This window comes from Pelophylax lessonae (genome assembly GCF_965119305.1).
Source record: "Pelophylax lessonae genome assembly, chromosome: 7".
Taxonomy (NCBI): Eukaryota; Metazoa; Chordata; class Amphibia; order Anura; family Ranidae; genus Pelophylax; species Pelophylax lessonae.
Window position 1 is genome coordinate 289,052,545 of NC_138774.1, and position 15,329 is coordinate 289,067,873.

The window sequence follows — 15,329 nt, forward strand, 5'->3', positions numbered from 1 at the left end:
CTTCCAGAATTCTGTGCCAATCCTTGTTTCGATGGTGCTATCTAACCATCTTGTTTTCTGTTGTCCTCTTCTCTTTTTTCCTTCTATGTTTCCCAGCATCAGGGTATTTTCCAGTGAGTCCTCTCTTCTCATTAGGTGGCCACAGTATTTTAGTTTTAACTTAAGGATCTGTGACCTCATGGACCATAGCGCGCCAGGCTTTTCTGTCCTCCACTGCCTCCCAGAGCTTGCTTAACTTCATGTTCATTGTTTCGATGATGCTATCTATCCATTTTGTTTTCTGTTGTCCTCTTCTCTTTTTTTCCTTCTATGTTTCCCAGCATCAGGGTCTTTTCCAGTGAATCCTCTCTTCTCATTAGGTGGCCACAGTATTTAAGTTTTAACTTCAGGATCTGTGACCTCATGGACCATAGCACGCCAGCCTTTTCTGTCCTCCACTGCCTCCCAGAGCTTGCTTAACTTCATGTTCATTGTTTCGATGATGCTATCTATCCATCTTGTTTTCTGTTGTCCTCTTCTCTTTTTTTCCTTCTATGTTTCCCAGCATCAGGGTCTTTTCCAGTGAGTCCTCTCTTCTCATTAGGTGGCCACAGTATTTGAGTTTTAACTTCAGGATCTGTCCTTCCAGTGAATATTCAGGGTTGATTTCCTTCAGGATTGACTGTTTTGATCTTTTTGCCATCCAAGGGACTTTCAAGAGTCTTCTCCAGCACCATAGGTCACAAGCATCAACTCTTTGGCGTTCAGCCTTCCTTATGGTCCAATTTTTTACAGCCATAGGTTACTACTAGGAATACCATAGCTTTGACTATACGGCACTTTGTCAGTAGGGTGATGTCTCCGCTTTTTATAATGTTGTCTAGGTTTGCCATTGCTTTTCTCCCAAGAAGCAAGCATCTATTAACTACATGGCTACAGTCACCGTCTGCCATGATCTTGGAGCCTAGGAAGATAAAATCTGTCATTGTCTCCGTTTCTTCTCCTTCTATTTTCCAAGGAGTGATGGGACCGGTTGCCATGATCTTAGTTTTCTTAATGTTAAAGTTAATTCCAGCTTTTGTGCTCTCCTCTTTAACCTTCATTAGGAGACTCTTTAGTTCATCTTCACTTTCTGCCATTAGTGTGGTATTGTCTGCATATCGCCATAATCTTGGAGCCTAGGAAGATAAAATCTGTCACTGTCTCCATTTCGTCTCCTTCTATTTGCCAAGGAGTGATGGGACCGGTTGCCATGATCTTATTTTTCTAGTTTAATGTGGTATCGTCTGCATATCTCAGGTTGTTGATATTTCTCCCTGCGACCTTAATTCCGGCTTGTGATTCGTCGATCCTGGCATTTTCGCATTATGTACTCTGAATCTAAGTTAAATAAGTAGGGTGACAATATACATCTTTGCCACACTCCTTTCTCAATTTTTAACCAGCCAGTGTGTTCTTCTAACTGTTGCTTCTTGACTTGAATACAGGTTTTTTAGAAGACAGGTGAGGTGGTCTGGTATTCCCATTTCTTTCAGTTTTTGCCACATCTTCTTGTGATCCACACAATCGAAGACTTTACTGTAATCAATAAAGTAGAAGTAGACATTCTTCTTGAACTCCCTTGCTTTCTCCATGATCCAGCGAATGTTGGCAATTTGATCTCTAGTTCCTCTGCCTCTTCGAAATCCAGTTTGTACTTGTGGTAGCTCTTGGTTCACATGCTCCTGAAGCCTGTGAACTGTTTTTTCGACTTTTTTTGCTGAAGGAAGCTGTTTATGTTGACCTGACCTGACCTGACCAGTTTTTCCCACATCTTGTTGTGATCCACACAATCGAAGACTTTACTGTAGTCAATAAAGCAGAAGTAGACATTCTTCTTGAACTCCCTTGCTTTCTCCATGATCTAGCAGCGAATGTTCGCAATTTGATCTCTATATCATCTGCCTCTTCGAAATCCAGCTTGTACTTGTGGTAGCTCTTGGTTCACGTGCTGATGAAGCCTGTGAACTGTTTTTTGGACTTTTTTTTTGCTGAAGGAAGCGGTTTATGTTGACCTGACCTGACCAGTTTCTGCCACATCTTGTTGTGATCCACACAATCGAAGGCTTTACTGTAGTCAATAAAGCAGAAGAATACATACTTTTGGAACTCCCTTGTTTTCTCCATGATCCAGCGAATGTTGGCAATTTGATCTCTAGTTCCTCTGCCTCTTCGAAATCCAGCTTGTACTTGTGGTAGCTCTTGGTTCACGTGCTGCTGAAGCCTGTGAACTGTTTTTTGTCTTTTTTTTTTATGTGTATATCTGTATGTGGATTGACTGCTAAGGGGGAGGGGGGGATTGTCCCACAGTGTATATCTCTTTGTGCATGTGTTTGAATAAACAGTTTGAGTTCTATTTCACCCTCAATCTAGAGTCCTGGCTCTTATTGGGGGAATCTGCTACAAGGGATTGCTATGCTCTTCATACTCCCCTGAATAATTACTAAGATCTAATAAGAGCTTATTCCTGTGCCTGCTGCACTCTCTGGGGAAAGAGAGGTTCACCCACTGGAACCAGGAGCCTTGTCGTAGGTCCAGGGTGGGTAGGAGACGGTGAGACCCCAACCAAGCTGCAGCGTTTCGTGGGGTCTGCGGTGGTTATGGTGTCTGGTGGAGTGCTTAGAGCCCTCAGGAAGCACTAGGAGCATTCGTCAATGGAGGTACCCAGTCGGGGTGCCAGTTGATCCGTTACAAAAATCATTGTACTATGTATGTAAGTATATTGGAAAAAAATAACAATTTAAATAATATCTAACACAAAATGTTATGCAGGTACCTGTTGTAAAGGTCTCTGAGATAGGGGAACTTGTCATTTCTCCACGTCGGGATATTAATATCACTTCATATTCGGTGTCAGGTTTTAGATCATTCATGGCAAACTGAGTTTCATCTTCAGAAAGTTCTATGGTGGTTCTGGGCTCGTTTTCTGTTCCGTAGGTAAGAGAAACTCCATCGATTTCCGCCTGGGGTTTCACCCATGTCATCAGTGCTGAAGTGTCGGTAACATCTTTCACATCTACTTCACTGGGGGCGTCCAATCCTGGAACAAAATGAGGTCTTTTTATGGATCATATCATGGTATAAATGTCATTAGGAACCATTAAGAAATATTGTACAAGTAACTGAGACGCAAGGTTGATACACTTTGCATTGTTCTTCATTTTCCTTTTCAGTTTTAAATAGGAATTTGGTCAATTGGAGGACTTCAAGGTCTCAAAATTAGGGATAACACTTTAGCGAAAAATTAAAGATTTCAGCTGAATTTCGCCATTTTGACAAAATGTATTGAAGTCAACAAGGGAAGCAAAATTATTATTATTATTATTATTTTATTTATTTAATTATTTATTTTTACAAGTGCAATGGGCCTAAAGTATATATAAAAGGGAAAACTTTTTTTTTTTTTTAAATAAATTTTATTGGGTCTTCAAAGAAATAACAATAACAGCGGAATTACATATGCGGAGTTGATATTCAATTTTTTTTTTTTAGTTTTTGGATAGCATGATGAGGGATTAGAAATATATATATATATATATATATATATAGATATGTATCTATATATAGATATATATCTATATATATATATATAATTCAAAAGAGAGAGCGGCACTCACGGAATTTCGTATTGTGTGCTCACCTTTGAAGACCTGTGAGTGCCACTCTCTCTTTTTTGTATTATATATATATATATATATATATATATATATATATATATATATATATATAATAAATAATAAAAATAATAAATATGGTACAATAAATAAATAAAATTATTTTTATTTTATTATATACTGTTATATTTATTATTGTATATTGTATTAGAAATTGACATATATTTCTTCCTTTCTCTCTTTTGGGTTAAATGCACTACAGTCTTCGCTGTGCACCCGGTCCCATTTTCTATCTCTGATTTGTGAGTGGTGGCAATTCATTATATATGTATATATATATATATGTATATATATATATATATATATATATATATATATATATATATATATATATATGTATATATAGTAAATATGATAAAATACATACAAATTTTAATATATATATATTTTTTATTAAAAAAATGTGTATTATTACTTTATCATATATTATTATATATTGTATTATAAATGTACATATATTTAATGTATTCTTGTAGCATGACTTAAAAAAATACAAAAATGCATTGTAAGGTTTGGGAGGTCTACAGATGCTGTTTATTGGCCCAGGACCCAGACTACAGATTACATCATGCGGTTAAACAATGGTCGGTCTACTGCTTGCTCTGCAGAATGACTTGAACATTTGCATGTCTAGCACCCACATCCCCATTCCACAAGATGCTTCTTTCATAAGGTGGGGTGGGAGAAAAAGCCACATATCTTTCCGATGGCCCTGTTTGCATCTTTGCAAATGTCAAAAATGAAAGCAAAACCAACAAAAGGGGCTTCAGTTCAAAATTCCAGGATTTTAGGCTCCAAAGACGTAAGCAATCATCAAAAATTAACTACTTGCCATCCAAAATACTTATTAGAACGTTCTGACAGCAAGTGGTTGTACCAGGATCATGGCTGCAGCTGGAACCATTTTTTTTGCAGTGCTAAGAAGGCCCCCCCCCCTCCCCTCCCACCACAGCGGTTCCTGGGCTCTCCAGGACCATGGTCTACCCACCAAGGAGATGGAGGAACATCCATTCCATGATCTCCTTTGTGACAAATGAACCCGGAAACTATAAATTCATAATTTCCAGTTTCAGCATTCTACGGCTGTTACAGCCAGGGAAGCAGCTAACCAAGTACGATCAGTGCTTGGTTAGCTGCTTTTAAAGGAGGGGAGACATCAGGGGTCTAATAGACTCCTGATGGCTCTATTAACAGTCACTGCCCAAAGCTATCACAAGGGGGCTTGTCAAACCACTTGTGATAGCAATAGATTTAAATGGAAAAGAAGAGTAAAATAAAAATTTAGGAAAAATAAATAAGAATAAAAAAAAAAGAAGAAAAGCACTCCCGTATATAATAATATTAATAATCATAATATTAATAATAATAATTTAAAATGTTCCCTGGACAGCTGGTGGTTAATCTCAACCAAGGCTAATAATAATAATAATAATTAAAAAATAAAAAATTGCCCCGGACTACTGGTGGTTAATCTCAACAAAGGCTAAAATAATAATAATAATAATTTAAAACTGCCTTGGACAGCAGGTGGTTAATCTGAACAAAGGTAATAATAATAATGATAATACAAATTAAAAAATTGCCCAAGAGCACAGGTGGTTAATCTAAACTAATATTAATAAAAATTAAACAATTGCCCCGGACCGCTGGTGGTTTATCTGAACAAAGGCTAATAATAACAATAAAAATAATAATAAAAATTAAAAAAATGCCCCAGCCTGCAGGTGAGTAATCTGAACAAAGGCTAATAATAATTATCATAATAATAATAGGAATTAAAAATGTTCCCTGGACAGCAGGTGGTTAATCTGAACAAAGACTTAAAATAATAATAATAATAATAATAATAATAAAAAAGAAAAAATTGCCACAGACCGCTGGTGGTTAATCTGAACAAAGGCTAATTTTAAAAATAATAATAATAATAATAATCATTTAAAATTTGCCCAGGACAGCAGGTGGTTAATCTGAACAAAGACTAATAATATTAATAATAATAATAATGATAATAAAAATAAAACAATTGCTCTAGACTGGTTAATATTATTATTATCAGCCTTTGTTCAGATTACCCATCTGTTCTCAGGGACAATTTTTTATCTATTTTTTTGTATTATTATTATTAATTCTATTATTAGCCCTTTGTTCGGATTAACCATCTACTTGGGGACATTTTTTAATTTTTATTATATTATCTCTTTTATTATTATTATTATTATAATTATTATTAGCCTTTGTTCAGATTATTAGCCCTTTGTTCAGATTAACCATCTACTTGGGGACATTTTTGAATTTTTATTATATTATCTCTTTTATTATTATTATTATTATAATTATTATTAGCCTTTGTTCAGATAAACCACCTTCTGTCTAGGGCAATTTTTAAGTTATTATTTTTGTTGTTGTTTTTAGTCTGAACAATGGCTGATAAATAATAATAATAATATTAACAACAACAACAAAAATAATAACTTAAACCACCTTCCGTCTAGGGCAATTTTTAAATTATTATTTTTGCTGTTGTTGTTAATATTATTATTATTATTATTAGCCTTTGTTCAGATAAACCACCTTCTGTCCAGGGCGATTTTTATCTGAACAAAGGCTAATAATAATTATAATAATATTAAAAGAGATACTATAATAAAGATTAAAAAATGTCCCCAAGCAGATGGTTAATCATAACAAAAGGCTAATAATAGAATTAATAATAATAACTAATAATACAAAAAAAAAATTGCCCCTGAGAGCAGATGATTAATCTGAACAAAGGCTGATGATAATAATAATATTAACCACCAGTGGTCCGGAGCAATTGTTTTATTTTTATTATCATTATTATTATTATTATTAACAAAAGGCTAATAATAATAATAATAATAATACAAAAAAGAAAATTAAAAAATTGCCCCCGAGAGCAGATGGGTAATCTGAACAAAGGCTGATGAGAATAATAATATTAACCACCAGTGGTCCGGAGCAATTGTTTTATTTTTATTATTATCATTATTATTATTAACAAAAGGCTAATAATAATAATAATAATAATAATAATAATAATAAAAAAAATAAAAAATTGCCCCTGAGAGCAGATTGTTAATCTGAACAAAGTCTGATACTACTACTACCACCACCACTACTACTACTACTAATAATAATAATATTAATAATATAATAAAATTAAAATATTGCACCCGAGAGGAAGTCCCTAATATAATTTCTGAACAAAGGCTCTAGAAATAGGGGCCAAACTGCACTCCCAAACTATATAACAAAACATTTTACTTTTATGAAAATATATCAAAACACTTTATGGCCTTCCGCCATTAAAAATAGACAGATCTGTTAAAAAGCCACCAAAGAGGCCCAATCATCTAAAATTGATGTTTGCAGAACGAGGATGATGAAATAAATCTGTGATTGTTGGGTTGTACAGAACCATGCATACGCTAGTGATAAATATCATTAGCAAATCAATAGCGTGCCTGTATATTTTTTTAAAAGATAGATTTAGTGCCTTCCTGCGACAAGCAACATTTAATGTGAAACTTTTATAGCAAACTCCTGTTTTCACAGATTTATGGATGAATCCTTCAGGAATTCCTTGAACTGGGTATTAGGAACTGAGGCAAGCCGTTTCGAAACACAATGCCGTAAAAATGATGGATTTTCCAGGCACCATTTATGTGGTTTCCCCCCCACCTCTGCTCTCACTAAGGGCCCCGGCCGTTTTATTGATTTATAACCTTCATTTTCATTCACAAGTCTCTGGAACTATGGGGGAGCAGACATGTTCCTGTTTAGTCTGATTAAATGGAAGGAGTCTTAGCCGGTGGAGAGAAATAGGTCATGGCTGTTATTTTTACATTGTGTGACGAAGCAGCTGGCTTGACTTAAAGATTTGCCACCCTTTTCTATTGGCACTTGGAGCCATGTGTTTTCATTTCCATTCGGGGCTACGGGGTCTAACACTGCGCTCTTTGTCGCCAAGACCAGTGGTCAGACATAGAGTGGGAAGCAGGATTCCTAGAGGGATGTTTGAGCATTTTCAGTTCATTCTTCTCAGCTTATGACTTAAAGTGGTTGTGAACCTCTGAAATGAACAAAGAATATCCTTCTATGTCTACTTCCCTCTACCCAAAGTGCTCTCTGCTCTCATTCCTCTACAATCTTCATGAGTCACTTCCGACAGTCTATGCCAGCCATTCTCAACCAAGGTTCCTCCAAGGGTGGCTAACTGACCTCCCATCTAATGGTGTCTGCAGAGTTCCAGGTCCAACATTACTTGACAGAGGCAGTGGTATGACTGCTGTGTTGTCAATCTGGTCACCATTGTAAGGGGGGCATTCTTCTCACTGACCACCACCAATGTAAGAGGCATTTTCCCAATGACCCCAAAGGACTAATCTCATGAGGAGTTCCTTAAGACAGGAAAATTATTTCAAGGGTTCCTCTCAGTGGCGGCTGGTGCTCCATGGGCACACCTAACCCCCCCGCCCCGGTCGCCGGCTAACTCACCCTTGGCAGGCAGTGGCGTTCCCCACAGTAGTCTCCTCCATGGGCTTCCCCTGCATCTCTTACCAACTCCTCCTCCTCCTTGGCCAACCAATAGCATGGCTTCTCCTTTCGGCCAATTGGGAAATAGGTCTCAGGACCGACTTCCTGATTGGCCAGGAGGAGAATCAGTGTGGCAATAGCGAATATTCATTCGCTATTGTCACACAACTGGGTGGGCTCAGGGCGCAGTGCTCTGCGCCCCGAACCCACCCTTTTTTGAAGCCTATTAGAGCCTCTGGCTCTAATCACGTGCTTAAAAAAAAAACCCAATTGGAATCCATGCGTCTGGTGCCCTGCATGTAGATTAGGGGGCCGAACGTATGGATAGGGGGGCGGGGGTGGTGCTCCTGTGCCCCCAATGGATGGGCCGCCACTGGTTCCTCTGAAGAAAAAGGTTGAGCAAGGCCGGTCTATGCCAACAACATCCAATCCTAGGAGATGTCCATGCCCACTTCTAACATATAGCAGGTAAGTGATAGCTCAGTTGTGCATGTTTCCCTATGGAAGAAGTCCTGGAGGTGAGCATGGGAAGTGGTTACAAGGGAGCTAGAGAGCAGGAGGTCCTGGGAGGAATGAAGAGAACGAGTTGGTTGGGGGGTATGTTTGCTAGGAGGGAAAGTTTGGGAGGAATTTGTGCTGGGATGGGGGGATTTGGAGTGGGGGGGGAGGGTTGTGCTCAGAAGGGAATTTTGAGGGATAGTGAATTTGAACTAGGAGGGGTAATTTCTTCCTGGAGGAATGAGAAGATTAGAGCTGGGGGGGATGGGGGAAAAGATATGTGCTGGGAAGGGGATTTCAGTAAGAGTCGGATTCGTATTGGGAGGAGGGGGAATTTATTCTTAGGGATAAGCATGCAGATTAGTGCTCAATTTATTTTGGGTGGGGAGGGCTTTGTTCATACATCTTGGGGGGTGGGGGGGGGACGCAATTTGGCATGTCCACCCTGGGCTCCAGATGACCTTGTCCCGGCACTGGTTCAGTTCAAGCAGAGATACCATCAGATTTTGGGACAACTCCAGATCTTTTATTAATGTTGGTGCCACGCAACCCAAATCATGCATCCTACTTGTGCAACCACCAAACCCAAAGCTCAATTTTTTATGTATTCTTTAAACCGGAAGATCACAAAAAGGCTTTCCCGAAAAGATGGATCGCCCCCTTCTGTCTCCACTTGATTGGGTTTATCAACATCTCCTTTTTAGCTTCTGTTCTGTATTATTTTTTTAAGGTAGTAATAACGCCAATGTATTAATCACAAAGTATTTCTTAAAAAAAAAAAAACATAAAACTTTACTTGTTGTGATAAACTTGGTCAAAGGTGGTCCTTGAGTGTTATTTTTCACTACGTGGATTGATACTTCATAGGTCTCTCCGGGGGCAAGTCCTTGTTGTGTATAGGTGGTGACCGGTCTTTCCAGGCTTGTGCTTATCTCTCCATTCAGCTTTTTCTGGAATAAAGCAATAATGGAAAAAAAAATAATTAAATAATAATAATAAAATTTAAAAAAAATAATAATAATTAAATAATAATAAAAAAAATTACATTTGGTATTGAAAAAAATAAATAAATAAAATATAATTTACATGAAAAAAAAAATGCATTGACATTTGAAGACGCGCCTTCACCTATGAACATTTTCCAAGAGTGGTGATTCCATACTTTTGCCAGGGGTTTGTATGTTGTACCATTAATAGTACCCTTCAATGGGAACACCTGGCTTTTGTCACTCAGAGGGAGTTCACATACTTTTTGACCATATCATTTGCACATCTAGAGAGGGACATTTTTGCCCATTCTTCTTTGCAAAATATCTCAAGCTCTGTCAGATTGGATGGAGAGTGTCTGTGAACAGCAATTTTCAAGGCTTGCCACAGATTCTCAATTGGATTTAGGTTTGGACTGTGACTGGACCAATCTAACACATGAATATGCTTTGATGTAAACCATTCCATTGTAGCTCTGGCTGGATGTTTTGGGTCGTTGTCCTGCTGGAAGGTGAACTTCCGCCCCAGTCTCAAGTTATTTGCAGACTCTAAAAGGTTTTATTCTGAGATTGCCCTGTATTTGGCTCCATCCATCTTCCTATCAACTCTGACCAGCTTCCCTGTCCCTGCTGAAGAAAAGCATCCCCACAGCATGATGCTGCCACCACCATGTTTCACGGTAGGGATGGTGTGTTCAGGGTGATGTGCAGTGTTAGTTTTGCGTTTTGGTTTTAGGCCAAAAAGTTCAATTTTGGTCTCATCTGACCAGAGCACATTCTTCCATATGTTTACTGTGTCCCCCACATGGCTTCTCACAGACTGCAAACGGGACTTCTTATGGATTTCTTTCACCAATGGCTTTCTTTTTGTCTCTCTTCCATAAAGGGCAGATTTGTGGAGCGCACGACTAATAGTTGTCCTGTGGACAGATTCTCCCACCTGAGCTGTGGATCTCTACAGCTCCTCCAGAGTTCCCATGGGCCTCTAGGCTGCTTCTCTGATGAATGTTCTCCTTGCCCAGCTGGTCAGTTTAGGTGGACGGCCATGTCTTGGTAGTGTTGCAGTTTTGCCATACTCTTTCCATTTTTCAGTTATGGATTGAACAGTGCTCTGTGAGATGTTCAAAGCTTGGGATATTTTTTTATAACCTAACCCTGCTTTATACTTCTCTAGAACTTTATCCCTGACCTGTCTGGTGTGTTCCTTGGCCTTCATGATGTTGTTTTTGCTCACTAAGTTTCTCTAAAATACCTCTGAGGTCTTCACAGAACAGCTGTATTTATACTGAGAATAAATTACACACAGGTGGACTCTATTTACCAATTAGGTGACTTCGGAAGGCAATTGGTTCCACTAGATTTTAGTTAAGGGTATCAGAGTAAAGGGGGGTGAATACAAATGAAGCCACACTTTTCACATATTTATTTGTAAAAAATTTTGAAAACCATTTATCATTTTCCTTCCACTTCACAGTTATGTGCCACTTTGTGTCGGTCTATCACATAAAATCCCCAAAAATAATTTATATTTTTGGTTGTAACATGACAAAATGTTGAACATTTCAAGGGGGGGGGGTTAATACTTTTACAAGGCACTGTATATGATATCCTCAAAAAGTTCAATCTTACACATGCTTTCCTAATGGCAATGATCATATAACTTTATCTGTACTCACAGTATTCTGGAATATAAGTTTCCATGTGTCAAATGAGATATCCAGAGGCTCCCATTCAACATCTACGTGGGTCTCCTTTACGGTTTTAAACCTCAGATCATCTGTGGTGGGAAGGTCTGTTAAAAAAAATAAAATAAAATAAATAAATAAGAATTTTATTTTGTTCAGTATTCACAGATGTTGATCCTTCATGGATGGCAAATATTTTTCGGACTTTGCAGATTAACTAAATGAATACACAGGGTGACAAAAAAATGTGTGGACTACTTTTTTGAATGACATAGACATACAGTATTAAGTAGATACCTAGAGCTGGCCTTGAAGGTTGCCCTGAAAGTCCTACAAAAACCAATGGGCCTGACTCTTTCACTCCTCACTACTGGTCCATCACTATGAGGAGTGGACTCATTGGCAAATAGTGAATAAAGGATTGGGGGAAAGGAAAGCATTGCATTGTGACAAACTATTGACTATGTACTAATAACTGCAGGTGCAACCAATTAACAATTTTGTAGCAGTCATACCAAAGCCCAAAAATTGTATCATTGGCAGTTATGCTCATGCCAAAGTTCTAGTTCCGTCTTTCCTTGGAAGTGCTCAGTTATAATCTGTTTGCCTGGACCTGGATCACCTGCTGGTGGCAAGGTGGTTCCCAAAGCGGAAGGTTGTAGTTCTTGAGTCCACCAGCGGGAGTCTCTCAACAGCCAACAGATCCCAGTAATCAGTTTCCACCTGATGTTGGCTCCTGGAAGGGTATTTAGTTCCTCCTCTACCTTTACCTTGGGCTTCAGTGTATTCCCTTGCTACCCAGGTTTTGCTTGCTAATTAATCTTGCTCCTGCTGCTGCTCCCGATCTTGATTTTGCCTGCATCCAGCTGCCTTGTATCTGTTCCCCTTGCTCCTGATCCCAGCCCTGGTTCCCCATTTGTTCATCTCCAATATTACCCTGTGATTCCTGTTTCTCCATTGTTTCTGCAACTTTTATTAACCATACTTGCTTAAATTCTACAGTTAGCCATGTGTATATGCACCTCTGTTGAGGACTAATCTGCCATTTTTTTTAGGTATATATACATACATACATTATATAAATATATATATATATATATATATATATATATATATATTTATATACTGTATATATACCTAAAAAAATGGCAGATTAGTAACATATATATATATATATACACACATCTATATATATATATATATATATATATATATATATATATATATATATATATACACATCTATCTATCTAATCTATATATATATATATATATATATATATATATATATATATATATATATATATATATATATATATATATATATATATATATACATGTAGATAGATGTATATATATATATATATATATATATATATATATATATGTTATATATATATATATATATATATATATATATATATATATATATATATTATATTTTATATTTAGTAAGAAAAAAAAAGAAAAGCTCAAGCCTAAATTAAAGGAAATCTACAAAAAAATGAATAAATAGTAAATATTTTAATAAAATAATAATAATTATAATAAAAAAGCATATATACATATACATATATATATATATATATATATATATATATATATATATATATATACACACACAACATACTGCAACAGAGTAAACAAGTTAGGTTGAACATGTTAGGTTTACTGGCTTTTACTATGTCAGGACCCGGGTCTCAACCTGCAACCTCTGCTGTGTCTGGCAATTACATTTCTTGCTGAGCTACCTGAGATACCGGACAGCTCCCTGTCTAATTTCTTTAAACAACCTTGCCTTGTGTCTTGTTTTTCCTGAATCTTGAACCCTTTGCTCCTCCCATGAACTTCATATTAATGCCTTACCTTTGAACTTTCCATTTGCCAGATTATTGTGCTCTCTCTCTCTCCAGCCAATATCTCACTCTTGTCTCTCCTGTGGGCACAGACAATCGGACTAATGTTTTGTGAGCCGTACATTTAGTAATTATTAGCAGGGGTTCCATGGGACTGGAAAGTTATTTCACGGGTTCCTTGATGGTAAAAATGTTGAGAAAGGCTGTTCTAGATGCATTTTTTTTAGGTTGCAACCACCAATGGTTTCAAGAAAACCATAAAGAAGTAAGCAAAGCCACATCTTACGGAAATTATCTAAAATCACCTCTTAATCGGCAAAGACTACCAAATACTACACTATAGAGTGGTTTCTCCTGTTAGTTTGACTCTCTCTCCCCTATCTTTCTTTTTTTTTTTTTTTGAGACCCCAAGCATGTATTGAGAAGGAAAGGAAGGCGCCGCTGAATGTAGCCAATATAACTTTATTACATAACAAATAATGTAAAAAAGTTATATTGGCTACACTCAGCGACGCCTTCCTTTCCTTCTCTGCCTGCCAGTGGGACTTCGCTTCTGCCTGCAAGAGCTGCCCTTAGTGTCAGCGCGATATACTTGTGCACCCCGGAAGTCCACCCTTTAGTCTGGTGCACCCCGGAAGTCCACCCTTTAGTCTGGTGCACCCCGGAAGTCCACCCTTTAGTCTGGTTGCTCCCCTTTCACCAAGACTTTCAAATTGGAGACCCTTCTCCCAGCGGAACCGCCCAACAAACCTCTTTCTCCAACCAAGCATGTATTGGAGTTTGCTTCCCAGAATTAAATTAAGCTGAAGGACCCTGGAGCTTCCTAAGGTTTCCTGTAAACAGAAAATGCCCTTTGGTCTTCAGAAGAGCATGAGGTTGGAACTATCGCTTTGTACATTCAGTACCTCTACAATAATAATTGTGTCCACTGATGTATCATTTTTGTTATCAACTTGACAAAAATGTATCTGGTGTCTGAGTTCATACATACATACATCAAAAATTGACTTACGCGTTGCAACTCTTGCACTGACGGGGATGCTCTTCTGGTCCCTCAGGATAGCAAAGACACGAACAAAATACTCCACACCTGGTTCAAGCTCCTTAATGGTGGCTGTAGTTTGATCTCCAGGTACACTAAAATCGAGCTCTAGGCCTCCAACGCTTGTTGGGGTGTAGGTGATCAGATACCGAGAGACTTTGATTTTGTTGGCCCATTCGAGATTTAAAGTTTTTGTTGTCACGTCTGTCACAAGTAGGTTTTCTGGTGGTGATACTGACGGGAGCAAAAGGTAACAAGATAGGTTTTATTATTCTGATATGATATGACAGCATTAATTGGCATACAGTACCTATTAACAGTGAAACATTATGAAACGTTTTTATTAAATGTCTACTACACAGTGCTACACATATTATAATCAATTCACATATATTTTGTTGTGTGTGGTTTTAATTGTGTTTGTAGAAATTATGGATGAGTTCAACTGGTAGGGACCATGGCATCAGAAATTACAATGAACATGCTATGGTGTAATGACTGCCCATTCTTTGCCTACGTATTGTCACAACTGCCCATTTGATCCCCACATATGATATAGTAACAATTGGCTGTTGGTTGCCCATACATGGTTGCGATTACCCATCTTTTAACCAAGTATTATCACACGTATTTAAATGACTGCCCATTCATTTCCTGTGTATTGCAACAACAGCCTGTTTGTTGCCTGTGTATTGCCTCTTTCTTGCCAATATGTTGTCTTGATTGTTCACCTGTTGCCCAACTATTGTAATAAACAACTGTTTTTTTGTTGCCCATGTTTTGTAACAATTGCCTGTTTCTTGCCTATGTACTGTATTGTAACAATTTCTTTTTGTTGCCCACACATTGTAATGATTGCCTGTTTGTTGCCTACGCGTTGTCTCCATTGCCCGTTGGCTGCCTACATATTCTCACAACTGCCCATGTATGGTCACCATTGCCTGTCTGTTGCCTATGTATTGTAACCATTTATTTTCGTTGACCACATATTGTAATGACTGTCTGTTTGTTGCC

At 37.6% G+C, this 15,329-nt stretch overlaps 1 protein-coding gene across 2 annotated transcripts in view; it reads right to left on the minus strand.

The window, feature by feature from the left end:
* TNC (tenascin C) overlaps window positions 1-15,329 on the minus strand; it is a 209,704-nt gene that overhangs the window by 118,597 nt on the left and 75,778 nt on the right. For both annotated transcript variants that reach the window (XM_082263948.1, XM_082263949.1), the window contains exons 4-7: window positions 14,286-14,549; window positions 11,410-11,525; window positions 9,544-9,697; window positions 2,795-3,058 (exon numbers count right to left, since the gene is read on the minus strand). In XM_082263948.1, the coding sequence (XP_082120074.1) occupies window positions 2,795-3,058; window positions 9,544-9,697; window positions 11,410-11,525; window positions 14,286-14,549 (798 nt within the window). The remainder of the gene's footprint in view (window positions 1-2,794; window positions 3,059-9,543; window positions 9,698-11,409; window positions 11,526-14,285; window positions 14,550-15,329) is intronic.